We start from the raw sequence: 21072 nt of genomic DNA, 5'->3' as shown, positions 1-21072 counted from the left end.
AGCACCATTGAGATGATTGAGCAGGATTTCTAGATTTCTTTGTTTTCTGCAATCAGAGCTGAAACCTTTTGGCTGGGAAAGAAGCTTTTTTTCTCTCCAAAGTTTTATTTCTAATTGTTACAAAGTAGGAATTTATCCATTAAAAATAGATAGACAGCAAATTTTAAGTGTTCCCAAAGAGAACAAGTCTGCGCACCCAGGGAGAAGGACTCCTAACATACTGTATGGCAGAACATCCTTGGAGGAGTAATTGTTCATTTAGAGGTCACGACTACACCCAAGCAAACAATTTAACTACAGAAATATAGTGATGCCCCTCCTTGACCCCGTACCTGGCTGTGGTGGAGGGGTTTGTGAGCCCAAATCATCCCGAGAGCCAAGTTATCCGGGGGAGTGCTCCCATTAGGATCTTTCATGGCAGATCCTGCCGAGCTAAGTGTGGTGCATGTACCCACTATGGCAAATGATGACAAATGAAACAACCTGGGATTGGTGGTACCAGGGCCCAACTCTGGAGTCAGGCTTGGGGTCGGGTCTCTGCCACAGAAGCCTGAGGTTATGCAGGAGGTTGAGAGGTACCGGCTTGAGATAGTCAGGCTCACCTCTGAGTACTGCATGGATTCTGGAACCCAGCACCTTGAGAGGAGCCTGAGCTTCCACGACTCGTTTTGCCCCGGGAAGCGGAGGAGGGCTGGTGTAGTCTATAGTTCCTCAGCTCAGCTGCTAGGTTTGGGAATTCAGCTGGTGCTGTCTTTACAATGACACACTCCTGAGTCTGTACAGTTTTTTCCCTCCCAGGTTATGTAGTCTATACGCTGACCCACTCTTGACTATAGGTGTCTCCTTCTGAGGTAATACTGTCTGTAGGGTGACACACTCCTCACTCTCTGGAGGCAGCTTTTCATGAACAGCTGCAGGATCAACTTAGACATGTGGAAAATGAACCAGTAGCAGATATGAAATTATGACGGGATGTTCCACCTCTCACAGCACGGTGGTGTGGTGGTTAGCACTGTTGCCTCACAGCAAGAAGGCCCTGGGTTCGATCCCCGGTTGGGACTGAGGCTGGGGACTTTCTGTGTGGAGTTTGCATGTTCTCCCTGTGCCTGCGTGGGTTCTCTCCGGGTACTCCGGCTTCCTCCCACAGTCCAAAGACATGCATGATTGGGGATTAGGCTAATTGGAAACTCTAAATTGCCCATAGGTGTGAGTGTGAGAGAGAATGGTTGTTTGTCTATATGTGTTAGCCCTGCGATTGACTGGCGTCCAGTCCAGGGTGTACCCTGCCTCCGCCCATTGAGCTGGGATAGGCTCCAGTCCCCCCGCGACCCTCAGTGGAGGAACAAGCGGTAGAAAGTGAGTGAGTGAGTGTTCCACCTCTCGATGGGCTTTAGTTGATTAGTCAGTACTCCACTTGACATTCATTCCTTACCTGAGACCGGAGACTTCCTCTGCAATCATCATCCCTGTTTCTGCAGCAGCCAGTTCCTCCACTGAGATGAACGATTTCCTTTTATTTATTTGTCCACACAATTAGACCTCAAACCTACCTCTTTGAAAAAGTTGAAATTCAGTAATCCTGTAGTTCCAGTTATTATCCTAGACAGAATTATCATATTTAGAGGGTCGTCTAATTACCGGTATTGGGTTAATATCTTAGTTATGCTGCTAGAGGCTGAGGCTGCCAGGGTCCAGAAATATGATCACCTGATCACCAGGCTGCTGGTCATGGCTGTCTCTCCTTCCCCCTCCTCCCCACTCCCTCCCTTTTCTCATCCCCTCCCCTCCTCTCCTTTCCCCACTCCTCCCTGTTCCCGTCCCCCCCTCCTCGGCGCTTCATGATGATGTCATTAACAGCTTCACTCATCTGTAATGTGGCGGTTGTTTTTATTGATCTTTGTACAGTAGAAATAATGAGCCACATGACTGTTTTCTCATCCAAAACCTGAAGAACACACATGTATGTGCTCTACCACTGTCAGCCATGATGACCCCGGCAATCACCCCTGAGGCTGAGGTCAAAGATTTGAAGAGCTGCTCATTTCCAAGAGACCTCAGTTCTAAATCTTTAGTCTTGCTTTGAACTGTATGTTCCTGTAATATAGAGAAGGACGCAGAGATCTTCCAGGACCTCTTGTCCAGGATGTAACGAAGGCACCTTCCTCCTTAGTATCTCATTGCCCCTCTGCTCCCAAAGTCTCAACTCCTGTGACTCATATTCAAGCACGTTTCAATACTATGAGAAAACGTCTGATGTCTCCTGAGAGATGTTCCCGTCTTCATGATGGAGAAGACTGGTTCGGCTTCCATGAGCTGGCTCTGATGTGGAAACATCTATTTTGATGCTGACCGAAGAGACGTGACAAGATCTTGTCTCAGACGTGTGCTGGCAGAGACCAACCAGAAGGATTACCGAGTTTCCCCACATCAACATGGACGTATCTAGGAACATCCACCCCTGCCACCAAAATCCCCCTCCAGCCCCCTCCCATCACCAGAATTCTCATATGCTTTCTGCGCCAGGCTGGTCTTCAGGATCGAACTTCCTGTGTCCCGGCGCTAGCCCGCTGTAAGAGCTGCAGCATGATGGGATAGATGGGAGCAAATTCCTTTCCCTGGCGGGCTCTCACAGACTGCACGTACGCCTCCAGAGCACCCCTAGGAGGACAAACGTAACGTTCAGCTCTGGACATGGACACAGGTAAAGACATGTGGACCACAAGAACTCGGGCTACAGGAAAAAAGAGAAAACATCGACGTCCTCATTGTAAGTGGCCCAGAAGAGTTTACCTGAGCAGAGAGAGTCTGTCCCTCTCGGATGGATGGTCGTCCAGCCACTGAGAGTAGCGGGCGATGGACCACTCTGCTCTCTGTGGGACAACAGCACATTGGGGGGGGTCACAAGATGCTTTCTCAGTACTCCTGCTCCTCTCGCCATCCCTGGTCGCCCAAGAATGTTCCAGTTCAAAGCTCACTAGCTACCCAGGGTGCCCGGAGGTGCACGTCACCTCGGCTGGCGACAGCAGCGGTGGCCGTCCAAGTTCGAACTATACAGGCAGGACGTTGCTGTCTTTGACCCCCAAACGTGAAAACCCTCACAGCAGCACCTCCCTAACCTGGGTGACAGTGCCCCTTGTGGAGATACAACTACTTTAGCCCCATAAGCCCCCCCCAGACCACCTGTGGAACCATTTGCACCTGACCTTTGTTAGTCTGGCTGACTGTCACTGGAGGGGTATACCTGGTGAGGCGAGCGCAGCTCTGGCGGAGCCCTGGTGAACAGGAAGTGCAGTAAGGTGCTGTAGGGGATCACTTCTCCAACGGCTGCATTGTTGACAATCAGCTCACTGGTCTGGAACAGGAGAGGTCTGCAGCATAAAGGACACATGATCACCTCATCTCCCAGCAACCCCCTCTGTCGAGGGAGGATGGCCCGCTTCCTGCACCCGGTACCTGAAGGAGCGCAGCATTCTGTACGGTCTGCCCAGGTCGGACACTCTCCTGCACAGGGGGGCCACGGCCAGCTCCATCTGCCACACATAGAGAAATAAACACCCCCGCCTGAAGGAGCAGAGCCAGAAGGTGGAGCGAAGCTGCACACACCTGAGCAAAGTCAGCGGCCAGCCTCATCTTGCCGCCCTCTCCCAGTGGCCGCAGGATGCTGCTGTGGCGCACAAACAGCTCCACCGCCCTCTGCGCGATCCTTTCTGTGCTGTCAAAGATGAAGTCCATGCACTGGAAGTGACGGAAGTAATCAGACATCACTCTGGAGATGAAGCCCTGCAGCTCCTTCATGTACAGGGAACACGGCACATCTGGTTTATCAGGGCTGCAAACAGGCCTGCAACACACACGCGTTTCCATAACTACCCAGCCAGCACGTCACTGTTGCTTCATTAATGAAGATCGACGACAGGCAGGACAGGAAGCGTCAGGTTACAGTGAGGGAAGCTGCTCATGGTCGGACCTTCGGGTGGTTCAGATGAGCCCCGAAGCCTGTTTACCGGCCCCCCTGTGACCTTTACTGACCAATAGACGACCAGTCTGGGAGGCGAAACAGCTGGGCTGGCTACAGCCCACCCTGAAACGCTCACCCTGAAAAGTCTTCTTGATGCAGCGTGATGATGATGGCCTCGATGGAGTCGCTCACTGACTGCAGGAGAGGGTGGACGGAGGAGTCCATGAGAGCTTGAAGAGCCTGAAACAGCCAACACAGGCATCAGCAGCCACGAGAGACTGACCTAAAGCAGCATCGCACCAATAACCTCCACGACACTCATGTTTGTTAATATGTAACATCAGAGGTACCTCCAGAGACGATGAGAGAACATCTGCAGTGGCTGCTGGACACGTGCCCAACCCTGAAATGATCTGCAGAGAAGACCAAGCTGTTAGAATCCTCTGAGAACGCTCATAGAGAGGCAGCAGCCTTACCTTGGTGACGGCCTGCTGCAGCCGGTAGAGGGAGTTCACCACAGCCACATTCCTCCTCTGAGCCTCGGTCAGCGGCCCGATGACTTGACTGGCATCCCCCTGAGTGCACAGCTGCAGACGGAGCAGAAAGAACCTTCAGAACCTCGATGCACTCTGACACCATTCAAACATGTGGCCCGGCACTAACCAGCTGCTCAGACTTGACACAGAAGAGCTGGACGGTCTTGGCCGTGTTCTTGGCCACAGCCAGAGTCAGGTTAGGGTCCACTGAGGCAACGTTCAGCTCACTGCAACAACATAAACAAATAACAACACACAAACAAAGTTGATGCATGGAGTCACCTCATGTTGGCTTTTATTTTCTGACTGTACCAGAGAGTGTGTGTGTGTTTGTGCTTGTTTTTTTTGTGTAACTGTGTGTGTATTTTTGTGAGTGTGTTCTTGTGTGTGTGTGCATTTGTGAGTATCTGTTTTTTATGTGTGTTTTTGTGTGTGTGTGTGTCTCCAGTCCACTAACCTGCTGATGGTCTTGATGATAGCGTCCAGCTCATCACTAGAGGGGGGGTTGTGGCCCCCCAGAGGGAACACCAGGTTGATGGGATCAAACAATCGAGACAGGGACTTGGACAGGTAGGCAGCCTGGTAGGGCAGCAGAGAGTCCTTCAGGCTCTTCTCTGGACTACACACACACACACACACACACACACACACACGCACACACGGGTAAGTTCTCTTTCACCAGCTCTCATCCAGGACAGCGGAACTCTACCACGTCCAGGTTTATGTCCGTTACCAGAGCTACAGTCAAACACAAACAAGATCTGTCTCCTTGTCTCTGTCCTCATGTCTTCCCCCGTCCATCCCTCTACATTCTGGAGGAGGGCTCATTCTAACTTTGGTCAGGCTGCTGGCTCACTTGTAGTCCTGTTTGCCGTGTGTGAACAGGTCCTGACTGTCCAGTTCGGCGCCGCTGATGTCGATCGCTGAGTCGATCACGGTGGCCGGCAGCGCCCCCTGTAGGCTGGTGCTGTACTGCTGCAGGCGGCGCCACAGCTCATTGTACAGGCGTAACAATTTGGGATACTCTCCTTCAAAAGCCTGTTTGAGAAAGGACGAAGCTACATGGAGACAAGAGGCCGGAGTTAGAGGAGCCTTGAGCACAAAGCCCAGCGCACCTTGTGTTGTAGTGAGCATGTGTTTGCACTAGAGCACGCACAAGGCCCCCACGCACCTTCGGTGGCTGTGTGGAACTCCTCACCCAGAGTCCTGGTCACATCGTTCCAGAAGGTGTAGAGGATGTCAGCCTGCCCATCCTGCAGCAGGAGAGAAACATCCCCTCTCCTCATTAATTAAGCCACGATTCAAGCTGGATTGGAGACCCACTAAATTAGACAGGCAAATGTTGCCACGCTGGAGTGAGCCGTGACACTGAGGAGGCCTCACACCAGCAGCTCTGCACAAACACCAAAGGGATGGTTTCCATAGTAACAAGCTCCTGCTCCAGCTGGTGTGGAGGTAGGCAGAGGCTGACAACAGTCTGGACAGGTGTGCTCACATTAGCTCCACCTTCAGAAACATGCATACGGTTACTACAGCAGGACGGATCAAAGCCCCCAACGACTGCAAGTGTGGGGGATCCTAACTGAGCAGATATGGACTGAAGCAGAAGCCCTGAGATGGACTCAGCTGCTGGTGCTCCTGTTTGCTGGAGCTCCAAGTCCTCACAAACTGAGTGTGGGGTTCTGATCACATCTACCGAGCTCTGATCTCCAGGCATCAGATCAGGATCCTCCTCCTCCAGGCTCAGGTGGGTTTTTGCTCACCTCCAAAGTCTCCGACAGTGAACTAGCCTGGCCTGCTGAGCTATGTCCCCTCCAGCAGAGCAGCACGATCTGCCTACCTTGAAGATGTCGTCAATGAAGCAGACGTGAGTGACAGGATCTCTCTTCTTCATCAGGATCTTCTGCAGATGTTGCACCTGAAAACGCACACCAATGAGTCTTTCTGGCAACATCTGGCTTCCACCTGCGGCTCAAACGTCTGACCTGTCGACAGGCAGCACAGATCTGGTCCATCAGTTTCTCCAGGTTGGTCCAGAGGGCAGCTCGGAAGGCTGCCGTGTTGCCTGGCGTGGGCAGCATTGCTCTGCCTGGAGCTCCTGAATAAAAGAGCATCATCAAAGCACAGCAGACCTCATGGACGTGTGTGTTTTAGAGCAGCACCAGGAACAGCTGTGTGAGCTCTAACAGCACCACTGAGACCCCCCCTCTTCATCATGTCCGGACCATGGGGGCCGTTAGCCTGCTACCTTTGGGGTTGGCCGGTTGTGTCAGTCCTTTGATGTCCAGAGCTTTGCTGATGCTGTCCTGGATGGTGCTCCTGTAACCCCCCACCACACCGTTGATGGTTTCTCTCAGGATACCCAGGTTGTAGAAGACCTGCAGGGCTGTGCCCACCTGGTTGGGATTCTGTGACAGGGAGACAAGCAGGAACACCGTCAACAGATGCAGCGAGTGGGAAACCTGCAGGATCAAAGCAAGAAAGGGATTAAAGGCAAGAGCTAAAATTACAGTCATGTGAAAACCCTATGAAAGCTGGTGTGTGTGTGTTTATTGAAGCTGGTTCAGTCAGGCTGGAGAGGACAACCAGAGGTCCTTGATAACGCTGCCCTCCAGTGTCATCAAGTCTTCTGGACGTCATGGGAGACGCCAGGCCACTACACATGCTGGGGGAGACAACAGGACAAGGCTTCCTGGTGTCCAGGATCAGGCTGCAGCAAGGGACTGTCGCAGGAGGCTGACATCAAAAGAGTGCTTTAGGGATTGAAAGTGTCACTTTTAAATGTCACTCTTCTAATCAGTCAGGCTCATTTGAATATGAAGACATTTAACTGTCAGAAAATGATGATTTACATTTTTTGGTTGTGCTGTCTCCGTCTTCAGAGACTCCATGTTCTCAGAGACACCAGCACAGACAGAGGATGTGAAGCATTTCTCAGGATCACATGTGAACAGTCCATCTCTCTGAAACACCTTAAATGCCCCACACCATAAACACCTCACACCTAAACGTCCCACACCATAAAGGTCTCACATCTTAAATGTCTCTCACCTGAAATGTCTCACACCTTAAACGTCTCACACCATAAACGCCTCTCACTTTAGATGTTTCACACCTTAAAAGTCTCACACCATAAACGCCTCTCACTTTAGATGTTTCGCACCTTAAAAGTCTCACGCCTTAAATGTCCCACGCCATAAATGTCTCACACCTGAAACACCTCTCACTTTAGATGTTTCACACTTTAAAGGTCTCACATCTTAAATATCTCACACCTTAAATGTTACACACCATGAACACCTCACACCTTAAACATTGCACACCTCAAACACTCCACACCTTAAATGCCTCACACCTGAAATGTCTCACACCTTAAACAACTCAAACCTGAAATGTCTCACACCTAAAATTTCCCACACCATAAACACCTCACATCTTAAACGTCTCACACTTGTAATGTCTAACACCTTAAACACTCCACACCTTAAAAGCCTCACACCTTAAACCACTCACACCTTCAACATTTCACGCCTGAAATGGCTCACACCATAAACACCTTACACCTTAAACACTTCACACCTTAACACTTCACACCTTAACACTTCACACCTTAACACTTCACACCTTAAACAATCCACGCCCTAAACACTTCACACCTGAAATGTCTCTCACCTGAAACACCTCACACCTTAAACGTCCCACACCATAAACACCTCACACCTTAAACGTCTCACACCTTTAATGTCCCACATCTTAAACATCTCTCACCTGAAACACCTCACACCTTAAATGTCTTACACCTTTAATGTCCCACACCATAAACACCTCACACCTTAAATGTCCCACAACTAAAACACTTCACACCTTAAATACCACACAGCTGGAAAATCTCACACCTTAAACGTCTCACACCTTGGCCTCTGACCATGAATGACATCAGAGACACCCCCCTTCCCCAACCTCAACACACACAAGCAACACCCTTGAAATTTCTAATCAAATGTGACCTTTGATTTATCTAAAGCACTGATAGATTAGCAGAAGTGGATTGCATACCTGACACACACACACTCACACACGTGGTGAGGCCCTTCCTCACCCTAACCCTAGAGACACCATGCAGTCTGCAGCTCCAAACCCTAAGCCCTTAGCACTTGTACCTTTCACTCTCGATGGTATCATGAACACATGAATGCTGCTCTTGAAGCCTGGTGCTGATAACAGACTTGACAGTCTATCCCTCATGATCTGTGAGCTTATTGTTACTAATTCAGTAGTTCCAGTTACTGTCATAGACAGACAAATTATCATACTTAGCGGGTCGTCTAATCGTTAGGTCACATCTTAGTTATGCTGTTATAGGCCAAGGCTGCCGGGGTCCGGAAACATGATCACCTGACAGGCCTCTGTCACTCCACTGGGTCATGGTTTCCTCTCCTCTCCTCATCAAGCAGACTAGTTCTTGTGTAGTCCCCCCCCCCCCCCCATCTATGTATTTACAGGTATCGCCGCCCTCGGAGCTGCATAATGACCTCCGGCCCCGCTGAAGTGATTGTATATCATATTTTTTGTGTGTGTTTCTGTGCTCTGTGCTCTCCTCTCCTCCCTCTCCTCTCCTCTCCTCTCCTCTCCTCTCCTCTCCTCCCTCTCTCTCCTCTCCTCTCCTCTCCTCTCCTCTCCTCTCCTCTCCTCTCCTCTCCTCTCTCCTCTCCTCTCCTCTCCTCTCCTCTCCTCTCCTCCCTCTCCTCTCCTCTCCTCTCCTCGTCTCTCTCCTCTCCTCAACTCTCTCTCTCCTCTCCTCTCCTCTCCCTCCTCTCCTCTCCTCTCCTCTCCTCTCCTCTCCTCCCTCTCCTCTCCTCTCCTCTCCCTTTACCCAGCCGGCCATCAGCAGGAGGGTCCCCCTACATGAGCCTGGTCCTGCTCAAGGTTTCTCCCTGTTAAAGGGGAGTTTTTCCTTGCCACTGTTGCTTGTCTGGGGTCAGGCCCTGGGATTCTGGAAAGCGCCTTGAAACAATTTTGATTGTATAAGTCGCTATATAAATAAAGATTGATTTGATTTGATTTGTGATGTTCGCTCACAACTGACCCGACATGTTGAGTCCGAACAGTGGTTATACTAAATCTGACACAGACTGATGTTTTAAATGCTATGGGAATCAAAGGTCATGGGTATTCAATGCTGGGCCCTTAAAGATTTCCAAATGCATTAAAACTCTTCTAAAACAGTGTAAACATGAACTAATAGAAGTGTTTATTTAATGTGAGTGTTATGTTATGTTATGTTATGTTTTGGAGCATGGTTGTGTTACTATATAAGGCAGCAACTTCAGGGCTGTCAGGATGTACCTGGATCTCCATGCCCTGCTCCAGGAGCCTCTTGGCTTGGTTTTCCACCTCCAGTCTGGCTCTGCTGATCAGCAGCAAATCATTTTCAATCACCTGGATGCCGCTCAGATCCACACCTTGGGACAGATAGTCTGGAAGGGTCCAAATACACAGAGCAGGAAGTGCATTAGAGTCATATTTGGCTTCCCAAAGATGTAAATGTTTCCTTTTTGGACTTTTGGACAAGTATGACCAAGACGAATATACTTTATTCTATGCGAGTGCATCAGTTCAGCCACCTCACGGGACAAATACTGTCTACAACTTGAAAGCCACCTTTTGCCATAAAATGCACCTTCTTAAATGCTGTTTTTCAGGGTTGTTTAAAGGTGGCACAAACGTTCTATTTTCCTGTGAAAACACAGAAGACAGAAGATGATCTACATGTTACCGGGTGAGAAAACATCCATCTCATGATTGTGTTTTCAAACGTGCTGCTTGATTTCTAGAATCCTTCACGTGAACCTAATGTGGGCAGCTCCAGTTTGCTACTGGAGCTCCATCAGCTGTGGGGTGATGTGGGCCTGCTTAGGTTGGTTGAGGAGCAGATGCACCACCACATTCTGGACCATCTGGAGCAGCCTCACCAGGCATCTGTGCCCCTGATAGATCATAAATACCTGGTCCAGCAGCTAGGGGGGCCATGTTGGGTTAGGAACAGCCTGATTATTATGCTATTGAATATGACAAAGCAGCACGACCAGGAGACCGAGGCTACATGATCAGGAAAAAGTCAAGATTCTCATCAATCCTGACTCCAAGATTTCACCAGCCTTGGTAGGAGCAAGAGATGAGGTGCCAGTGCTGACGTGATGGTGTGATGAATGGATTTTCTAGCTGGGAGAACCAGGAGCTCAGGTTTACAAAGGTTAAGGTGGAAGTGGTGGTCCTGCATCCATGCAGGTATAGCTGAGAGACAGTTTGAGATCTTGTATGAGCTTGAGGGTTGACCCAGGGGAAAGGACGGGTACAGCAGGGTGTCATCTGCATAGCAGCCGTATGACGAGCCGTCTGAGCTGGTGGATGGGCCCAGCGAGGTCTTGCACATGGCAAAGAGCAGTGGCCCCAGCACCCATCCTTCAGAAGTCCATCAGAAGGTCCAAACTTTCAGGGTAAACATTTCACTTGAGAGAGGGGTTCAGGCTCAACCCTCCTGTAGTTCCCCCTGCAGGCCAGGGGAGTTCAGACAGTATCTGTGAATACGCTTGGTCTGGCTATTCCTGTTGAGCGTGTGGAACTCTGTGAGCTACAACAGGTAATTACAATCCTGTAGGGTGGTTAAGCTACAGGAATGAACAGCACAGGAGCTGAACTATGAAGGATTCATTGACGCAGGAAGGATCACAATAGGTAACTGTGTGAACACAAGTCACTTGTTGGGGGCGTAAACGAAGCCTGCGGCTCATTCTCACATGGCTGCTATTTATAAAAGGTGGCAGGGTTTCTGGGTGGCTGTGGCAGAAAATCCAAAGGTCTTGGATTATTCCCCTCTGCTCCAATATGAAGGGAACAGCAGCACTCCTTCATCCACAGCTGGAATGAATGACAGGGCAGCAAGTTGAGCTGCTCAGCCTTTGTCTGAGGGTCATGGGGCTCCCACAGAGACCCTCAGGGGGGCTCAGATATGCCAGCAACTACACAGGCCCTGCATCTTATGTAGGGCTCCCAGGGCAGCCTGGATGGTGAAGAGTCCCGAATGAGAAGCCATGACGAGGACGTCTTCATCTTTATAGTGAATGTGCTTCTCAGTGTCACAAACGGGACAACCCATGGTGCAGGAGGAGAGCAGCATATGTCCTGGTGTGACACTGGACACTCACCGCTCTCTTCTGGAGGTAATCTGATCACGCAAGATTATTAGTGGCTATTGTTCATAGTTTAGCTGATTACTGTAGCATCCACATCTCCACGTATCGCTCATTCCTTCAACTGATGTTAAAGCTGATGCAGCGCAGGGCCGTCTGAATCCAGCAAACTAAAGCTCCCACCTGCCACTCTACATTCCTGACTCTCCTCACCGTTCCTTCAGGAGCCCTGAGGAACAAAAGTAAACACTCTCAACAGCAACGTTTAGACAGGATCCAAGAGCCCACATTTATCCACAATACAGCCCGACGGGTGTGTGGAAGACTGGAACCCTGGACCGAAGTCAGTAAGTATCCTGGCCAAATGGCAACCAGTGACGTGAAGATACATGTGTAGAGAAGCAGAGCCCGTGTGTGTTCCACCTGTGTGGCCCAGACCAGCGTTTCATTGGCAGGTTCAGCCCAACGCAGCATTTAGGCTCAGACACACAGCCTAAACATGGGCTGCCTGTTTTCCACCGGGCATTTTAACGTTCTCCTCTGTCCGAGAAGGTGGACCAGGTTTGGAGTTTGCACCTCCAGTTGCCTGTTTTCTTATAGAAGAAACAACAGCCCCAGTCAGCGTGTTGCTGTGTTCCCAGTGGCTCAGTCACAATACTGAGCTCGCTCCCTCCCTCCCTCCCTCACTCACTCCCTCCCTCCCTCCCTCACTCACTCACTCACTCAACCCCTGAAATAGCAACGCTGGCGAAGCGAAAACAGCCAGAAGCATTTATACTTGGCAGCAGACAGCCAGGCTGAAATCTTTAGCATCATCAAACATTAATGACTGTTTTCTGCTGCCGTTCTTTAAGGAATTCCAGGTGTGAAGGCAGCGTTCCTGCCTGCCTGCCTCCACCCTGGGACGGGGGTCTCATTGTCTGGTCTGTCTTGGGGACAGCATGTCCCGCTGCTCTGTCAGCAGACACGTAGCAAACCAACAGGTCTGTTCATTTTGATCCACCAGTTGACATTTACTCTGGCCAGTAAGGCTGCTGTTGCCATGCCAATAAGTACAGGTCTGCTGACAGTCCAACGCTGATGAACAAAAACATTCCACAGTGTGTTCTGCTGAGCCAAATGCAGCCCCCAAAGCAGTGACAGGAAGACGGAGCTTCCTCTGGCTGCATATATGAAGGGAAATGAGTAGAGTAGAGCAGAGCAGAGCAGAGCAGAGCAGAGCAGAGCAGAGCAGAGCAGAGTCAAGTCGATTTGAATAGAATAGCTGTATTAGTGTGACCAGCAGCACCTGGTCCACTCACATACCAACATAAAACCATTAAAAATGTGGACACCAAACTATAAAAGACACTGAAAGACATTGTCGAGTTAAAATAATGCATGTTTCAAAAGCCAGGGACAACCAACCAACCAACCAACCAACCACACACACATTTGTCTTGGAGCTCGTCCATGTCCACAGGAACAAAGAGCTCAGACTAGTTTGTGTCGTGAAGCAACCGGAGGTGCAAAGCAGGAGAGAGGAGAAGGGAAGATGAGGGAAGAAAGAGGGGGGAGGGGGCGATGATGAGTAGGAAGGGCTGCTGGAGGAAGACAGAGCGATAGAGCGACAGTATGGAGAGGGGAGGCTGCCACTGATGGAGATGTGAACAGGGATCACCTGTGGACCTACTGCAACTGCACCCGGGGACAGAGACAGCCGCCACCGAGGTAAGTGTGTCCTTGTTTTCTGACAGCGCGTGCGGGGGCTTGACAGAGGGATTTATTAGGCTCTACTCTAGGTGACATGGAGCTGAACTGCGAGCCTCCAGCAGCGCTCCTTTTAGTGAAGAACGAGGAGACGTGTGACGAGATGTGCGTTCAGGAGCTCCGATGAAGGCGGTAGCGGAGCTCTACGCTCACAACGCTACACACAGCGGACTGATATCTGTAGCCGCGCTCCTCCCTCGCCATTCAGCTTTACAGGCTTCAGCCTAAACTTGTTAAATCCAAACAAAAGAGCCAATCGAGAAGCTCAAAGGTTCGGACAGGTTCTGCTGCTATGAGACATCCAGCTCAAACAAATGTGACCAGGGAGAGACAGCGAGACAGTGTCCAAAGAAGCATAACTGAGGTTTCAGATCAGCACATGATCATAATGAGAACCATCAAAGGCAAACGCCGAGGCAGCAACGACCACACACAGCACGTCCACAACCAGCAGTCCAAACCAGGAGCACACCGTCACTCACACCCCAAGTTCTCAGTCGCAACCAAACCCCCTGTTCTTTCTGTAGAGTGGACCCAGAGCAGAAGAAGGTGGTGAAGAAGTGTGGGCAGAACAGCTGCCCCAACATCCGTTCAGCTCTGCGTCTTCACCTCTGGGGTGGGACCGTGCTGGGATGCGACGTGGATGTTAACCTGCTGAGTGGGGCGGAGTGGAGAGAGCAGTCGTCTAATGGGGAGGGTGTTCAGAGGGGACGAGGCTGGAGGCAGCGCTTCAGACACAACAAAGAGGAATCAGAGCTCTTCATGAAAGAAAGCATTGATCTGCACTCACTGCACCGATGCTTCTGACCACATGTCCCCTAAAGAGGGGCGGGGATCTGCTGCTCCCTCTTAGACAAAGAGATTACTGGTGCGCACCCAAGGCTGATGTTCCGAGAGCCTGGATATGTTCGGAATTATCCACTGGATTAGCTTCTGTGGTCAGCTCCAGCTCTGACGGAGGCTCTGGTTCCTGAGGCCCCTGAGACTGCAGCTGTCTGTAGGACCGTGCTGGTGAGTGCAGGCCTCCCCCACACAAGATCTCCTTCTAAATATTCACTTCCTCTGACTTTATGTCACATTTGAGTGGGCCAGAAAAGCTCAGGCAGAAAGTTGGACTCCTGGCTATTTGATTAAGCTCTGGAACAGCCACCCCTGCTGGCGACAACAGAACCGACAGTCTTGTCGCTCCTACCAACATTATCAATAGTAGCTGCTTTATTTACAGGTAAAGATAATTGCATTTGCTGCTCCATACATCAGCGCAGATAAAGAATTTTCATCCCAAATGATACAATTACAATTTGATAAGACAAAAGCACCAAGGGTGTATTAGCATGTCCTCACAAACCATCCGAAATGGAGCAGCTTTCATTAGCTGTAAAGGTGTCGTATCACTTCGAAGATTTGAATGCGCCGGCCTTTAATTAAAGACCCAACCATTGACTGTCATAATAACTGAGGACATTTAGTGTCATTTAGCAGGACTTGTCTTTTGCTACTGTGTGACACCAACTGCTGTGCTGGTCAGGATAGCACTGCTAGCCAGAGCGCTGGTCCCTACAGGTACCATGAGCAACAGGACAGTCCTCGACACGACCGAACCCTACACCCATGAGAGGAGCTCCTCTGAAGACATCTACCCGCTCAGCTTCCAGGTGTGTTTTCATGGGTCAACCTTCATCAGCTTCAATCTTAATGCTACGACCGCTACAGATCATCCTGCGTAGCTGTCTGGCCTCTAAAGATGTAATAAAGAGCCAACAGGGAGAGCATTATGACCACCTGCCCACCAGCCCTGACCTGTTCAGGCAGAAACTCCACCGGACCCCATCTACACCAGGATGCTGGGTCAGCTGGGCCAGCTCCTGTGTGTTGGGGCGGTGTCTCCACAGATGGCACTGGTTTGTCCCACACGGCCTTCACTGGTCCAGTTCTGCTGGGGTCAGGGTTCAGGGGTCAGGGGTGAACATGATCAGTCTGTTTTCAGAGGTGCTCAGATTGGTGCGCGTATGTAAAATATACATGAAGAGTGTCCCAGTTTGGTAACAGGGTGGGATTTACAGCTGCACGTCTTTCTCCAATAAACCTGATTCTGATTCTGATTCTGATTTGATCTGATTCCTGCTGCAGGTCTCTCTGATATGCTTCCTGGTTTTAGAGATGGTCCTGGGACTGGGCTCAAACCTGACCGTCCTCATCCTCTACTGCATCAAACAGAACCTCATCAGCTCCGTCTCCAACATCATCACCATGAACCTGCACGTCGTGGATGTGTTGGTGAGTCCTACCAACACAGTGGTAGCTGGAGATAGTATTTAGAAGTGGGTTAACTCGGGTTTGTGCCAATTCTGCTGTCCTGTTTGCAGGTGTGTGTTTGCTGCATTCCACTCACGGCCGTGGTGCTCTTGCTGCCTCTGGAGGTGGAGAAGGCTCAGCTCTGCTGCTTCCATGAGGCTTGTGTCTCCTTTGCCAGCGTAGCCACCGCCGCTAACGTGCTGGCCATTACCCTGGACCGCTACGACATCTCTGTCCGTCCGGCCAACCGTGTCCTGACAATGGGCCGAGCCGTGGGGATTCTGGGATCCATTTGGGCTCTGTCCTTTTTCAGTTTCCTCCTTCCCTTCCTGGAGGTGGGTTTCTTCATCAGGTGGGGTTCAGACGCTGGGAACCAGACTGCAGTCCTGACAGTGATTGACAGAAACCAGTACTACGCAGAGCTGGGTCTGTACTACCACCTTCTGGCACAGATTCCTATATTCTTCTTCACGGCCGTGGTCATGCTGATTACCTACTACAAGATCCTCCAGGCTCTCAACATACGCATCGGGAGCCACTTTCAGCACAACCTGCCCAAAAAGAGGCCAAAGAGTAAAAGTGCCATCTCTTTGAGCGCCGCAGCACCAGCAGAGTCCATGGACGTCTCCCAGAGCAGCACAGGGGCCAGGCCAGGCGCGAGCGCACCCCTGGGTATGAGAGCATCGGTGTCTGTCATCATCGCCCTGAGGAGGGCCGTGAGACGCCACCGAGAGAAGCGAGAGAGGCAGAAACGAGTCTTCAGGGTGTCTCTGCTCATCATTTCCACCTTTCTGCTGTGCTGGACTCCAATCACAGTGCTCAACAGCGTTATCCTCAGCACCGGGACCAGTGACTTCACCCTTCGCCTTCGCTTGGGCTTCCTGATGATGGCCTACGGCACCACCATCTTCCACCCCCTTCTCTACGCTTTCACCAGGCAGAAGTTTCAGAGAGTGTTGAAAAGCAAAATGAAGAAGAGGGTGGTGTCAGGGCTAGAAGCAGAGGCCAAGCCCAACAACGTGGTGATTCATAACTCCTGGATCGACCCCAGGAGGACAAAGAAGGTCACCTTTGAGGACACAGAAGCTCGGCAGAAATGCCTGCAGGATGCAGAGTGACCGGGAAACGTCTCAAATATTGTACACTTGGTAACTGTTGCTATGTTCCTGGTGAAGACCAGCCAGATTTTTCATCAGCAGACAAAAACATAAGGGACAAATGCAGGCAGCAGAGGAAAGAAGCAGCCAAGGAAAGGATACAAGGCTGCATCTGAAATCACTTCCTCTTTCTTGTCCAGTGAGCTAATGAGAGGGGAGGCCATTTTGTGGGGCTGGCTGAGGATCTGTGGAGTTTATCAGGGAGCTGAGACACCACCTGCTGCCTGGGGGTGAGTAGTGATGAGGGAAGGAGGGTGCGAGCTCAGGCTCACCTGGAGGTTCCTCCGCTGCAGAAAGCAGGTGTAAACATGTGCTTCCGCTTGTGGGTCGTTGTGGAGTCTCGCTGTAACCAAGGGTCCACCTGTGGTGCTCACTGCTAACATGTGACAAATGTTGTGCTGACACCATTGGGAATAAAGAGCCAGCAAGAGTTTCTAGACATCTCCTGGAGTGCTGGTGGGTTCTGCTGACACTCGAGAGGAGTGCTGGAGCAGCAGCAGTAGCAGCAGCAGTTGTAGCAGCAGTAGCAGTGACACGTCAGAGTGGTGACACCACCAGATCACCACCAGGTCCTTCAGTACAGAGGAGAGGTCAGCTGGGATGAAGGTCCAGTTCCTCAGGGATGGGATCATCACACACCCCTCTTTTCCAGCACTCTTTTCCTCTCTCCTCTCACTCATTCCCTCTCTCCGCTCAGTGGAAGTCTGGGTTCACTGGCACCATCACCATGACAACCATCACAGTGAGGCTATAACTGAATCCTGGTCATGACAGTTAAATTATTTCCCATGCTACCAAGATTCCATTCTTCTTGTAATTAAGAGAACCAACCAGTGATGTCATCCGTATTGGACAGAAGTCCATTTGTCCCACATCGGAGCGACCGTGCTGTTTCAGTGAAAATTCAGTGACAGCTGCATGTCCACCCTTTGTGTTTGTGGCTTGATTTCTGTTCTGTTATTGGTTTTCAATTCTTGAAATGATCCCTTGTAATCCAAGGTAAAGGAGATCACAGCCCATGACCGGGGGACAACACAGCAGCCTTTGGGAACTGAGGACCCATGAAGGTGAAGGTGTTCTTACCGAGCTCGTTGAGGCTCTGGGCAGCCTTGGTGATTTCCCTGCTGCCCCCTTGCAGCTGCCCCTGCAGCCTCTTGCTCAGGTACAAGATCCGAATGATCCGGCGCAGCAGGTCACAGGCCACCTACGCAACACACAAACAGCGACGGTCAGGTGACCACCGAGCATCGGAAAAAGATGCTTGACTGCTGCTATGCCAACACATATGGTAACCATGGAGCTAGCTGGACTGCTTAATATTCAGGCCAAAGCTGGAGGAAAACGAGGGAGGATGAGCGAGCTTCGCTGCCACGGATACACCTGCAGAAGAGGGAGCACAGGCCAGACCCAGCACAGCTGACCAGCTTTAAACTGGCACCGGGCCGACGCGCCATGGCGACGCAAGCAGCGCCGACAACTCCATATCTGTTAGGCTAACAGTCAATGTGCCTGATCCTCGACGAGTGTGTGTGGTGGCTGAGGGGTGATTAAAGTCTGGATTCTTTACGTTTGAGGGCAATGACTGACTTTTAATCTCTATCTCACACACACACACACACACACACACACACACACACACACACACACCCACACCTTGGAGGCATGCAGAGCTTTTCCCAGCTCCTGTCCAGACAGATACGCATTTCATGGATATTTTCATGGACGTTAGGAAGCAGTCAAAGTTACCTGCAGTCTGTCCAGCTGGGTAATCCTGGCTACTATCTTGTTATACGGCTCAACAATTTTACTCCTTATCCTGAGAGACAGAAATCACAGTCAGTGGAGGAACAGTCATCACCCTTCATGTGGAGGCAAACTTAAAGATCACTGTATATCTGCTGTCACGCTACAGTGGGGAGTAATAGTTACTCTGTTAGTTGCTGAGCTCAGCTATTTTCACTGCTGCTATTTCAACGCTGCCATTTGTGGCCCAGAAGAAGGGTGAGGGACTGAGTGAGTATGGAGGGTAACCAAGCATGAAGTGGTGGTGTTACCTGTCCACTGCTGCCTGCAGAGCGCTGATCCGGGTCTGCATCATCTGAAGCACCCCTGAAAACAACAGAAATTAGGCCCGATCTGGCGCCCTCTTGTGTTGAGATGCAGCCCCTGCAGCAATGACTGTTCCACTTACTATTCTGATAATTCTACTTACATTTTAATATTTCAAAACTCCCTCTCTGTCATTCAATCATTTAAACGGACAGAAATCCAGCATTCTGCTCAAATCGTTGCAATCTTTTACATCTTTTAGTTTTACACCAAAAATATCTATTTTTTTAAAGATTGCAAGCACATAAAAGCTCACTTTAGCAAAAAGTATTGAAAATTAAACAAGATTTAAGAAAAAAGAGGGACAGTGAGCAAAAGAAGAACTTAACCAGTAGAGGTTAATGTCAACATGGGCAGATCATAAAAAAATCTAGTGTCTATTCCATAAAAGAACGGGATGTTCGGAAACAGAAAACACCTTAGCTCATCTGTCCTCTCTCTTTGAGCTTCAATTCTATCATGTGAGCTTCATGTGTGGAAAATATTGCCAGCAGTCATGAAGAAGGCTACTAATCCCTCTCAGAGTCCGTTTAGGTGTCAGCGTGAACAAAAAGGTCTCCGTTACCTTCCAGAGACTCTATCCCAGTGGCCTGAGAGAGCAGATCATCGTGCCTGGCCACAACCTGGAATAATCATTCACATCAAATAAAGTTTAACAATGTTTTATACTAATAATTAATTAAATCTTTGGCACATTTACACAGCTGCCACAAACCCCGTTCATGATTTACATTGTTTCCTTGAATTGTAAAGACACCATGAATGGAAATGTGTTTATGTTGTACTGTAGCCTGGTGTAGCCCATCCTCATCATCATGAGGCCGTGCCAGGAGGGTTCCGTGTGCGTCTGCATGGAGCTGATGATCCTACCTGGCTGTGCAACTCCTTGTCCAGCTGGCTGATGCCCTGAGCCAGCTTGGCCAGCTGCTCAGCAATGACAGCATGGTGGATGGCCTGGGCCGTGTATGTCTTCACGTCAAAGTTGTCCGGGACAAAATCCCTGTAGCAGTCTGAGAAAGCAAAAGCCAGAGATCTTACAGGACTTGTGAGCTTCTCCAGAGGGCAGGACTGCTCAGAAATAACGAAACCAACGTGATCACCATTCGACTACATAGATGGGTGCTGTCACGCCTAAATATTGCAGCAGTTAGTGGGAGCATCATGGAAAACCTCAGGGAATAAAATAATGGTTTGCTTTTCGAATCTTTTGAGACACAATGCGGATACTAAAACCGTCACATTAACAGCAGATATTGGCTCACTAACTTGGGCTGTTTGATAAAATGACTAGAAATGTACAACCATTCTAATATTACCGTCTTTCAAAAGTGAATTCGTGGAAGATTCTGTCGCGTCCTCCATGTTTACACTTCCGCGTATGACGTCAAAAAGGGGCGACGGGAAAAGGCGTTACGTTATTTCCGTGAGACAGGCGGTGAGCCTGAGGCTCCAGGGTGAAACTCCCTCCCGAGGCGAATCTAACTCCCAGGTCTGGAGGCTTACTCCCTGGAGCACCCCTGCAGACCGTAGTCGCCACATGAGTGACAGCAGCCGCCGCTGCAGAGACGCGAGGCCGCCATCTTGGTCCGGACACCCGCTCCCGTCAGTCTGATCCGTCGGGCAGTGTCAGCGCCGTCAATCACAAATATCTCGCTAAATACGAAGCTAATTTTCACGCGTTTCCTTGCCAGCGTCATAGTATAGAATTGGTATTTGTCCAGATTTCAGGCTTTTCTTGAAGTCTGCTGAGGAGTGAAGATGAGGCGCAGGCCTCTGGCAACGATAGGTTATAAATGGTTATAAGCCAATTTTGAATAAATCATCAAACAGCTTTATGCAGTTATCCTTGGACGCCGCTGCTATTGTAACATACACATATTCCATTTAGTCAAAACTGTTTACTTTCCCAAATTATCCTAAATGGACTCAAATAGAACGTGATGCTACCTCTCATATTTTACACTGGCGTGTTGTCCGGTTTTTTGTTTCATGGCAACTTTAGTGTTGCTCCGAATTTTGAAAACTTCGTTTTTTACCCGGATACAGCAACGCTATTTTCTGATTTCCCCGTGGGCAGC

The 21072-nt window shown here is 50.1% G+C and overlaps 2 protein-coding genes and 1 long non-coding RNA gene across 8 annotated transcripts; 1 reads left to right on the top strand and 2 right to left on the bottom strand.

The window, feature by feature from the left end:
• Positions 1-1870: 1870 nt before the first annotated feature.
• cog5 (component of oligomeric golgi complex 5) lies at positions 1871-20991 on the bottom strand. Its single transcript, XM_057022770.1, has 22 exons — positions 20311-20991; positions 19865-20004; positions 19560-19617; positions 18940-18994; positions 18632-18701; positions 17969-18089; positions 9841-9971; positions 6743-6902; positions 6480-6592; positions 6335-6412; positions 5666-5747; positions 5351-5552; positions 4952-5113; positions 4622-4721; positions 4435-4545; positions 4309-4371; positions 4095-4198; positions 3604-3841; positions 3454-3530; positions 3242-3368; positions 2791-2870; positions 1871-2658 (listed from the first exon to the last, which is right to left on the bottom strand). The coding sequence occupies exons 1-22, from the start codon at positions 20354-20356 to the stop codon at positions 2532-2534; spliced, it is 2445 nt and encodes an 814-aa protein (XP_056878750.1). The 5' UTR covers positions 20357-20991; the 3' UTR covers positions 1871-2531.
• On the bottom strand, positions 6909-9076 carry LOC130519394 (uncharacterized). Its single transcript, XR_008948302.1, has 3 exons — positions 8183-9076; positions 8119-8150; positions 6909-8057 (listed from the first exon to the last, which is right to left on the bottom strand). It is a non-coding gene; the product is annotated as an uncharacterized LOC130519394 (long non-coding RNA).
• LOC130519390 (G-protein coupled receptor 22-like) lies at positions 12649-18464 on the top strand. Of its 6 annotated transcripts, XM_057022777.1 has the most exons (5): positions 12649-13394; positions 13961-14658; positions 14962-15088; positions 15564-15710; positions 15800-18464. In XM_057022777.1, exons 3-5 carry the CDS (start codon positions 15002-15004, stop codon positions 16844-16846), a joined length of 1281 nt encoding a protein of 426 aa, XP_056878757.1. In that variant the 5' UTR covers positions 12649-13394; positions 13961-14658; positions 14962-15001; the 3' UTR covers positions 16847-18464. The 6 variants fall into 6 exon arrangements, with proteins under 6 accessions (XP_056878757.1, XP_056878760.1, XP_056878759.1 ...); XM_057022780.1 differs by having other exon boundaries at positions 12649-14444; positions 14997-15088; XM_057022779.1 differs by having other exon boundaries at positions 12649-14444; positions 14967-15088.
• Positions 20992-21072: the final 81 nt, after the last annotated feature.

The sequence above is a fragment of the Takifugu flavidus genome, chromosome 22 (assembly GCF_003711565.1).
Source record: "Takifugu flavidus isolate HTHZ2018 chromosome 22, ASM371156v2, whole genome shotgun sequence".
Taxonomy (NCBI): Eukaryota; Metazoa; Chordata; class Actinopteri; order Tetraodontiformes; family Tetraodontidae; genus Takifugu; species Takifugu flavidus.
The sequence above is the reverse complement of the archived record's forward strand: the minus strand, read 5'-3'. Positions and strand labels throughout refer to the sequence as shown.